The sequence below is a fragment of the Kogia breviceps genome, chromosome 10, assembly GCF_026419965.1.
Source record: "Kogia breviceps isolate mKogBre1 chromosome 10, mKogBre1 haplotype 1, whole genome shotgun sequence".
NCBI classification, from domain to species: domain Eukaryota; kingdom Metazoa; phylum Chordata; class Mammalia; order Artiodactyla; family Physeteridae; genus Kogia; species Kogia breviceps.
Window position 1 is genome coordinate 96081972 of NC_081319.1, and position 9648 is coordinate 96091619.

General features: G+C 46.8%; 1 protein-coding gene and 1 long non-coding RNA gene across 2 annotated transcripts in view; both read right to left on the minus strand.

Annotated features, from left to right (window-relative positions):
- Positions 1 to 9406, minus strand: part of JARID2 (jumonji and AT-rich interaction domain containing 2) — a 242420-nt gene extending 233014 nt beyond the window's left edge. The window contains exon 1 of the mRNA XM_067006734.1: positions 8805 to 9406. Within this exon, the coding sequence (XP_066862835.1) occupies positions 8805 to 8849 (45 nt within the window). The 5' untranslated portion in view covers positions 8850 to 9406. The remainder of the gene's footprint in view (positions 1 to 8804) is intronic.
- Positions 5597 to 6910, minus strand: LOC136792039 (uncharacterized). The gene is made up of 2 exons (XR_010835164.1): positions 6478 to 6910; positions 5597 to 6351 (listed from the first exon to the last, which is right to left on the minus strand). It is a non-coding gene; the product is annotated as an uncharacterized lncRNA (long non-coding RNA).
- Positions 9407 to 9648: the final 242 nt, after the last annotated feature.

Sequence of the window (9648 nt, forward strand, 5' to 3'; positions counted from 1 at the left end):
CTTCTGCAAACCTAGGGAGGGAATAAATGCAAGAAACACATGCTCAGCCCTAATCCCGTCTCATTTCCTCCTGGCACCTGTTTCTGCCCCCAGAGGCACCAAACACTTTTAACAGCTGGCAGAAATAAGAACCAAGAGATAACACACACAACCATTGTAGCCCTAACCCAAATTGTGGCTGGGAAATAATGGAGAAAGAACCACCCAGATTTAAAAAGAGAGAGATACAACAGGGCGCCCAAATGGCTCCCACATTCCCCTGGGTGATTCAGTCACTAGATACCTGGGCTGCTGTCACATAAACCAGAGGGTCTCCTGATGGAAACGACACACCCAACCCACCCCTCTCATGCCTCCCCACCCCCAGCCAAAAATATCACTGGAAAAGAATTCCTGGTTGTACTGGAGAAAATACGTGAGAAGAGCTGTACCAGGAGTACAGAGGGGCAAAATTTGTGACTATGAATTTTATGACCTTCTAGGACTCAAGGTAACTAAACACTGCTGCCAGTATTTCAGTGTTCACTGCTTTCCTCTTCATGGGTGGTGGAGCTTGACAGACTTAACAAAATTAGAACTTAAGATCCAATTTAGGCCTTCTAGGCCACACCAGCTCTCCAAAACAGCTCTCAAGAACTTCTGCCAGTAGGGTTCCCCTTTCTAAGGCCCTCATACACCCTATGAATATGAGAGAAATTAGTAGAATGTTCCCATTACTCACGCTGCCTCATTAACATATCTAGGAAGCCTTTGTTTACTGCCCGGCCCAGATCCTGGTGAGGATTTGAGGGCAAATGACTTCCCCCAGCGCCCCACGGTACCCTACGCAGCAGAAGTCAGGGGCAACAATAAAGGTGCCAGAAAAAGCATCGAGGCTGATCTGTCACAGCCCCTGCGAAATCAAATGAATTCGGAAGCCTGGAGAGCAAAACGCAGCCCAGGCCGGCCCTCAGATACGCCGGAAGAGCGTGGGGTGGGGGCACTTTTAAAATACAGACCACAAACCAGCCGGGTCCCAGGACAACTAGGATCTCAGCTCTTCTTCCACTGAGGACTCAAGGAGACAGCCAGCGGGGGATAAGGGGGTAGCTCCACCAACTGGTGTTTAAAAAAACAACAAACATGCACTTGAGACAGATCCACTCCTGCTCCTGGAGGCTGACAAACTGTCTTAACTTCTCCCCAACTTTCTCAAGCCAAAAAGCCTCTCCAAAGGCTGCCAAGAGCCCCCATTATGGCATTTTTCCCCTTTTCGGGGCTACTCCGATCACTCCTTTTACCTCAAGTTCATCTGGACTAAAAAGTGGGGAGGAGATACAGCCTTTCACTCTCTGGCCAGGGCCTACCGGCCTCAGTTTTCCCTTCTGTAAAATGGACTCAACAGCCTCTTCCTCTCCTGTGAACTCACTAGGGAAACAATAACTGCGGGCAGTTATTTCAAAACTGACATCTTCTCCTCACGATGCTAGAGCATTTCCTACAATCCAAGCTCCTCTGGCACATTTCGTCAAATGGCAAAGAGAAGTCCCCCGAAGCATGGGAGGCCTCCTCACAAGAGCAGTAAAATCAGTGGCAAGACAGACTGGTGGAAGTAGAAAGAAAGCCCAACAGAGACGCAGGGCCCAGGGCTGTGGGCCAGCTGCCCATTCAGATGTGCCTGAGACTCGGCCCTCAGGACAGGATCTACCTCTGCAAAACGTGGGCCCTCTCCCACCCCACACATCCTGACAAAGAGAACAAAAGAGACAAAAGCCACCTGCAAGAGGTGACAGGACAGGAAGTCCCGGAAGCAGGCAGGATCATTCAACCGGGAGCCCGGCAAGTGCTGCCACTTCCTGCTAGGTTCAGCTCTGCTTTTAACAATTTTATTCTGAGTCAGAAATGAATGAAAACCCTTGATTGAAGAGTGTGAGGCTGCCAGAAGGCTATAGGGTTGTCTGAAGTCAAGAAAGATTAAACCCTAAAAGGATAACAAAAATCTCACTCAAATTGTCTACAAAAACGTAGACCGAAGTCATCAGAATTCCCACCTCCTGGAATGAAAGGGGCCTGCAATGAGGAGGCCAGTGTGGAAAAGGCTTTATGGACAGACAAAAGGGACCAGAAACACCAAGTCTGGGGCTGGGAAAAGGAAGCAAGGCTTGTGGAGGGGAGGGCAGTCAGAGGAATAAGGAGAAGAGTTACCTGGGAGATGGAAAGAAACAAGAGAACTGAGTAGAAACTGATTCATTGTGTCTTGTTTCCATTAACAGGTAGGCTTGAGGATTTGAAATGGAACAGATCTTTAGCAGAATCTCCTAAGTAAGACAAAATAATTAAAGTTGCTGGATTACAAGATACAAGCTTCTGAACTCCATATAAATGAGGTGTAAAATCACTCATCTTTCTGCCTCCGCCATCCTGAGAATGACACAAACTCTGAAAGTAATACAAATCACTTCAGCAGGGCCACCCTGACCCACATTTTATCTATGCTACCTGGCATGAACTAGATAAGCTAGTCTAGTTTAATATTTGAGGATTAAGGCTAAATACAATGGAAGCACTCTTATCAGAGCTGATAGGGACCATAAGTTGGTTAGCTAATATAGAGTTTATTAAGCAGGAAATCTTTAAAAATATAGATAGATAGATAGATACGTAGATTATGTACATATACACACATACATGTAGTGTAATGAACACATAAGTGCGCTGTTACAGATATTTTTGAGAATTCTTGGTGCTCCAGGTTATGCTTTTTTGTTTGTTGGGAAGGAAGTTCGGCGGTAAGTGAAGCTGGGTTCTTAAAAGGGAACCACTTGTAAAGCAACGTGTGCAGAATCCTTACAGATTTTCCCCAAGCCTTTTAAATGGGGAAAATGGTGGGCCCACATCTAATTTCACCGTCTCATTTTTTTTTAGTACTTCACTTTTATCAAGGGTTCGCAAACATTCAGCTTCAAGCTTTCATAGAAACCAGTTCTCTTTTTACATTCGTTCAAAGGTTTGCATAATATTTAACCGAAATTGCAATAATAAGCCTAACTGGAATAACCAGGTTTGGGAATAAACAACTGACACTCGGCAAGTCTTCTATATGGGAAGGAGCCAAAGGGGACAGAAGCACACACTTCCCAGGCCTGCCCACTGGCCAGGAGCTTCACAGCCAGGATGTTCTGCAGCCAGGAGAACCAGGGAGGCTGGGTAGGTGGAAGACGATTAGTAGAAGTGCTGTTACTATAATCCTAGGGGAGACTGAGACCTGGACCAGTAACAGGAGCACCAAAACAATGCAAGCAGAATCCCAATAACTAAACTTCTTAGGCTGCAAAACTTTTAACCATTTGGATGAAAATGTCAAGAGTCAGCTCCTCAGACCATCATGATCAAGGGCAAACCTTAAAAACAGACCAGCTTTTCAGCATCCAGTCACGATTTTTAAAAAACTCAGAACTACAAAAGTGTGTATCTATCAAAAAAAAAAAACCCATAAAAAACAAAAAAAAAAAACAATGCCTACGGCTAACAGCATACTTCCATCCATACTACCCTGGCAATATCAGCTCTATTCTATATAAAAGACTGTCAGTTATAACCACTCTTCACTCTGGAGTCTGAGCTGCCTGCCTGATCATTTCATGTCATTTTTCCAGATCCACATTACTGACTCGTTACCGTTCACTTGACCGAAGTTATATGTTTTGAGTGACATGTTTCATCTTTATTTTTCCACTAGCCCTGTAATTTTTAGCGTGCGATTTTATAGAACTTGAGGTTTTTCACCAATGCAGACACCATGCTACATTACACACACCTCTGGTTACATAGATCTGCACTGTTCAGTAGGATAGCTACTAGTCATACGCAGCTCTTGAACTTTTGAAATGACTAGTCCAAACTGAGTTGCCCTGTAAGGGTTTAAAAAATACACCAGATTTCAAAGACACAAGATAAAAAAAGAAGACAAAAGATCTTAGCAACTTTCGTACTGATTACATGTTAAGATAATATTTTTATTATACTAAGGTTAAATAAAACGATCATTAAATTTTAAAACAATTTAAAAGTCCAGCTGAGTCTTTACCGAGTGTTTTAATGTACTGGGCTTAATATGATTTTCCCATGTCGTCTTTGAAAGGAAGGGTTCTATTTTGAATCTAAGAAACATCAGTTACATACTCCAAAAGATTTTCTCTTTCTTAAGGAGTAAAGTTTATAAATAGCCTTTGAACAGGATATGTATTAACACTGGAGTTATTTCCAAGATGTCTGTAAGACGGTCAATAGCCCTCAGCCCAACAACAGGAACTGGTCTAACCTCCTATGGCAGAGGAAACAAACAGCCATTAAACCATCCAAGTACCAAATAATTCTAACTGGCTATTTGGGCCAATGGCTATGGGGGACACACAAGTCAGGTCTACAGTAAAGTAATAATAACCGAAGTAATAATAACTCAAATTGGATTATTTTTAAACATAATTTTTTTTTAAATTTCAGTGACACACTTTGGACTCTTAAGTTGACAATATTCCTTCTATAATCTCTCCAGACAGTGACAGTTGCTAAATCGTCTCTACCCGAAACTATGTTACAAAGAGAAAAGTTTTCTCCACTACTAGAGACAGACAGAAAGCAAGCCACGTGAACAGCTCAGAAAAGGAAAAGCTGGGCTTCTCTGGTGGTGCAGTGGTTAGGAGTCGGCCTGCCAATGCAGGGGACACAGGTTCGAGCCCTGATCCGGGAAGATCCCACATGCCACGGAGCAACTTAAGCCCATACGCCACAACTACTGAGCCTGCGTGCCTAGAGCCCGTGCTCCGCAACAAGAGAAGCCCGCGCACCTCAACGAAGAGTAGCCCCGGCTCACTGCAACAAGAGAAAAGCCCGCGCACAGCAACAAAGATCCAATGCAACCAAAACCAAAATAAAATAAATTTTTTTTAAAAAACACCATTCACTTTATAGCAGTACACCATATATACTCGATGTTTGTTAATCAATAAATATTTTTTTAAAGGAAGAGTGTAGCAATTAAATGTGTACACATTTTTTCCCCCAGAACAAATAATTCAATTGGGTGTAAAATAGGGGGGAAGGGGAGCACCACGGAGGGCAGAAGCTCATAAATCCTACCACTACATTTTGGTGTCGTTCTATGTTTTTTTAACAATTTTATGTAATTACAGTAAATCCCGCTTTTGAATCTGGTAACACAAATTTTCCCAGTTTTTTCAATCATACTGCACTTTTACCTCAGAAAATTAGGTACTTAAAATTTACAGCCTAGTGTTACAAATTCTGCTTGAGCTGTCCTAGGAATCAAACTGGTAATCTGTTTTCATGCTAACTGTATGAATCATATCTTCATGTGGCAGAGATTTTTATTTCAAACTCATACCTGCTATAAAGCATCAAAGATCAAATGCTTTCGCAACCTGGGTATCATCTGTTATTCTGCCTAGGAACAACCAACCAGTGGAGTGATGGAAATGGCATACAATACCCATAGAGCAAAACATGAAACTGTTTTTATTGTCCAGATGAATTAGGGCTTTGAAAGGCAAATGTTTTCAGTTATTTAAGGTATTGTAGCAGGAATCATACCCAGCAATTAAGACAGGATTACAGTGCAATTTATGAGTTTCTCAAGGACGTCATTTAATATGAAATATAACAATCATTTCTCCCAAAGCCTGCCATCTACAATCCCACCCCCAAACTCTGCTTTGCTAAAGCAATAAACTAAACCGCAACGCGGCAGGCATCTAAGGCTTTTGAGACCACTTGGCAGCAAATGTGCTGCCTTCCACGAACTCAAGGAATAATTCCACCTTACACTGAAAGAACATACATACTGTTTTACATCTTCCACGGACGTTATCTCACGCACGTGATCTCAGATAAAGTGAAGTGGCAAAGGCACGTATTACTTTTTCCATTTTACAGAAGAGTAAACAGACCCAGATTTCCAGCCTCTTGTTCTCCGCTTCTCAAGAACTAAGCCCAGAACACCTTAGACTTGCAGTCCAGTGCTCTTTCAAGCACGCGCATCAATGAGTCTTCCCCCGTCTGCCCCACCCCCTAAAATACTTAATAGGCCTAGAGCTGGCACATCGAAGAAGTGCCACTCCGGTGTTCCAAGGCATCCATAAAGAGCAACAGTTGATGCTGTGCAACATCATCCAGAAGGGCATCCCGCCACATCCTGCCGAGACACCCCCAACACGACTTAAAAGTGACAAGGTGGCCAAATCCACAACATGGTTCTACAAAGCCAAGCTTCCCTGCATGAAGTTTCCCTGCTTTTCAAAAGCGTTGACGAGAGAACAGGACCACCACCGCAGTAATGCCACAGCATCAGCAGACCTGGAAACAGAGGAAACGAAAACGTTTCTGCAAACAGGAAGCGTCTCCGCCCTGCTCCCCACCCCCTAAATGGAATCAGCTGGGTCGGGGGCGCTCGCAGGCGGACCACAGGCTCCCCGCGCTCACCTGGAGAGAAGCGCGGCGTTTCGCTGCGGAAGGCCGAGGCCGGTCGCATCCTCCTCCTCCTCCTCCTCCTCCACTTCCTCCTCCCACGCGGCATCCCCCGCCTCCGCGCCGCTCCCTCCTCCCCCGCAGCCCCGCCGCGCTGGAACCTCCCTCCCGACTTTTGACGTCACGGAGGAGGAGAAGGTTCCACCCGAGCCCGTCCCTTTGTGACGTCACAATGACAAAAGAACGCGGCCGGAGCGTCCGGGAACCCGGAGCCGCGGGGGGCGGAGGGAGGGAGGGGAGGCCGGCGCAAGGCGGGGGAGGAATCAGGGGGCGGGAAGGGGGCGCGCTGACGTCTCGCCAGCTTAACCTGTTGCTCTCGGGCCCGCACTGGAGCCAGCGGGCAGGGCCGCGGGGAGCCAGCCGTGCCGCCGCCGCCATGCTCCGCCGTGCGCGCGCTGGGGGGCGCCCGCCGCAGCCGCGCGCCGCCCGCCCCCTCCCCGCCACGCCCCCGCCCCGCGCGCCGCACCGCCCCCTCCCCAGGCCGACAGGCCGCACCGCCCCCGCGCCCCACCCACCCATCCGCCAGCCCGCCGGCCAGCGCCGCCCGCCCGGAGCCCGGAGCCCGCAGCCTGGAGCCCGGAGCCTGCAGCCCGCCCCCTACAGGCCGCGCGCGTACTCCGGGCCCCGGCCCAGCCCGCCACGACCCCCGCGCGCCCTCCCCTACGCAGCCGGCTAGAGCACATCGGGAACACGGGGCTCCGCTCCCCGAGCGTTAACTCGTGCTCTGCCTCCCGCGGCCGCCGCTAGCCACGGGCAGGCAGCCGGACGCCAGAACTCGACACAATCCGCTGACGACCGGCAACAAAACATCCCACCCCACGCCGCTCCCCAACTTCGCGGTGACTGCGGCGGGGGTGGGGGTGGCTCTGGTCCAAGTTCTACCCCTTTCGCTTTGTGGCTGCACCCGGATCGGATGTGCCCCGGGAAGGCGTCCACGCTCGCAGGCAAGGTTGTCTCCCTGCAGTTTCTACTGCCCGAGTTTAAACTAGTCCTCTGCATTCTCCCCAGTCCTCTGCAATGCGGATGTATTTTAATTCTTAAATTCTTTAGGGAACAGCTTTTTAAGTTAGGCTTGATTATTTAACCTTGCATTTCTTTCACAGTTGAAGTTTACGTGTCTAGATTAGGATCGGCCCTCAAGAAGAGATATTCAGCTTTTCCATTAAATCTATTTTTTACAAAACCAGTGCCCCGAAGGTCATCTCCCATTACACACATCACGCTGCTCAAAAGGGGAAAATATTAAGACCAATTTGTCGACCCGAGTTAAATAAAACTTTCTTATAACGTTGCATTATTCCTAATGTGTGTTCATTTGGCCTTTTTTTTTAATGGGTTTTTGATTTAAAGCATGCAGCTAATCACCGATCACTCGAGTGCATATTTGGTTAATCCTCGGTCCCCCTTCTCCTCTCCCTCCACCCAAACTTAAAAAAAAAAAAAGCCACATACACAAAACAAAAACACTCCCATGCCAATCAAAACGTAGCTGTACTATGCACAAAACAAATTTAACTATTCCACACCAGTTAAATCTCTGAATAATCACCCAATTTCAGAAGGCCAGTTAACTGGGAGTAATTATTTGTAGTCACTTACATATGCATTCACATGCCTTCTTAAAAACATTAGCTACATTGTATGTCTTTTTCCCCTTAAAACTGGAAACCATGAATTTTTAAACAAAACCAGTCCCATTATTAAAGTCAATCCCAACAAATGCATTCGCTGTAACGCGATTCCCAATTGGTTTACGTTGCGAACCAAATAAGCCAAAACGACCACATACATTAAATTTGATGTGCCAGTGCAAGGAACAAGATCGCCATAATCGGACCCTCGATTGCAACTTAAAGGGCTTCCAACACACATGCGTTACACGATTTCCCAAATAACATTAATAATAATAACAAGGCTCATTTGCATGCAAAGTGCAATAGGGGCCAAATCCGCCCGAGAATGCAGTTTAGTCACATTACCGCAGCCCCTACACCCCCACCCAGGCTCCACCAAAATCCCCTGCCTTTCATCTAAAACTAGATTATGGTTGTGTCATTCGAGGTCAATTTATTCACTGGAGGTATCGCTACACCAATCTGTTTTTTCGTCCAAACTAGGCAGACACGACTTTGCCTGAAAAAGCCTTCTTTCAGAAAAGAAAGAAACAGCCTTATCGGACGCTGTGTTTAAAACCCTTCAGCTGCAGAATTATCTATAAACTTGACATTCACAGCCATTGCTTAAAACTACAAGTCAAAGGATGTGTTGTTAGGAGCACTTACGTATTTCTTCTGAATGATATTCCTCTTGGGTCTTTCCTTGCTCATTCTGAGATCCAAATGCTGATTGCAAAAGGGGACAATTGCTTCATGAATTTAAAGCCGTCAGAAATTTGCAAAAAAATATCCTGGTGGTTTTTATTGTTGTTGGTGGTGGTGGTTGATCTTGGAATCCGACTTTTCTTCCTCTTCCCCCAAAGCCCGATTCGCCTTGAAATAAATCCGAAATTGGGAAGGAAAAAAAAAAGCCAAAGACGAAGCAAACAAAAAAAAATTTCACTTTAGTAAAACACTCATAATGGAAAATTTCCCCCGAAACACACACACACAAAAAAAAAAACCGACGCCCTTCACTCCCCCCCCTTTTTCCTCCAAAAACTACATCAGCAAAACGTGAAGGTCCTTAGTGTCTGATCCGTAGTTACATCTTGGAAAAGAAAAAGGAAAGATAAATAAAAAATGTTGGAAGTCACGTTTGTGCTGCAGCAGCAGTGCGAGCAGAAGAGTCAACTCCAGCGGCGGCGGCGGCGGCGGCGGCAGCACCACAGCGAGGGCTCGCCGAGTCTCTTTTTTCCAAGCCCCCTAACCAATGAGAGAGAGGCTATCCAGCCCAACTTTAAATGGACTCTGCTTTTATACAAGTTAGGGCTCCTCGGATAATTCCCTGCCGGACGCTAGCCGAAAACTCCCACAGCTGGGCCACCAAGTGCCCGCCTCCTCCGGTGCCGACAGCCCCTGGCCGAGCCCAGAGGACCCCCGCAGCCCCGTCGACGAGACACCCGAGAGGCCTCGACGAACCCTTCCCGGGCTACCCCTCAGACATCGCTCCCACGCCGAGCCTAAGAGT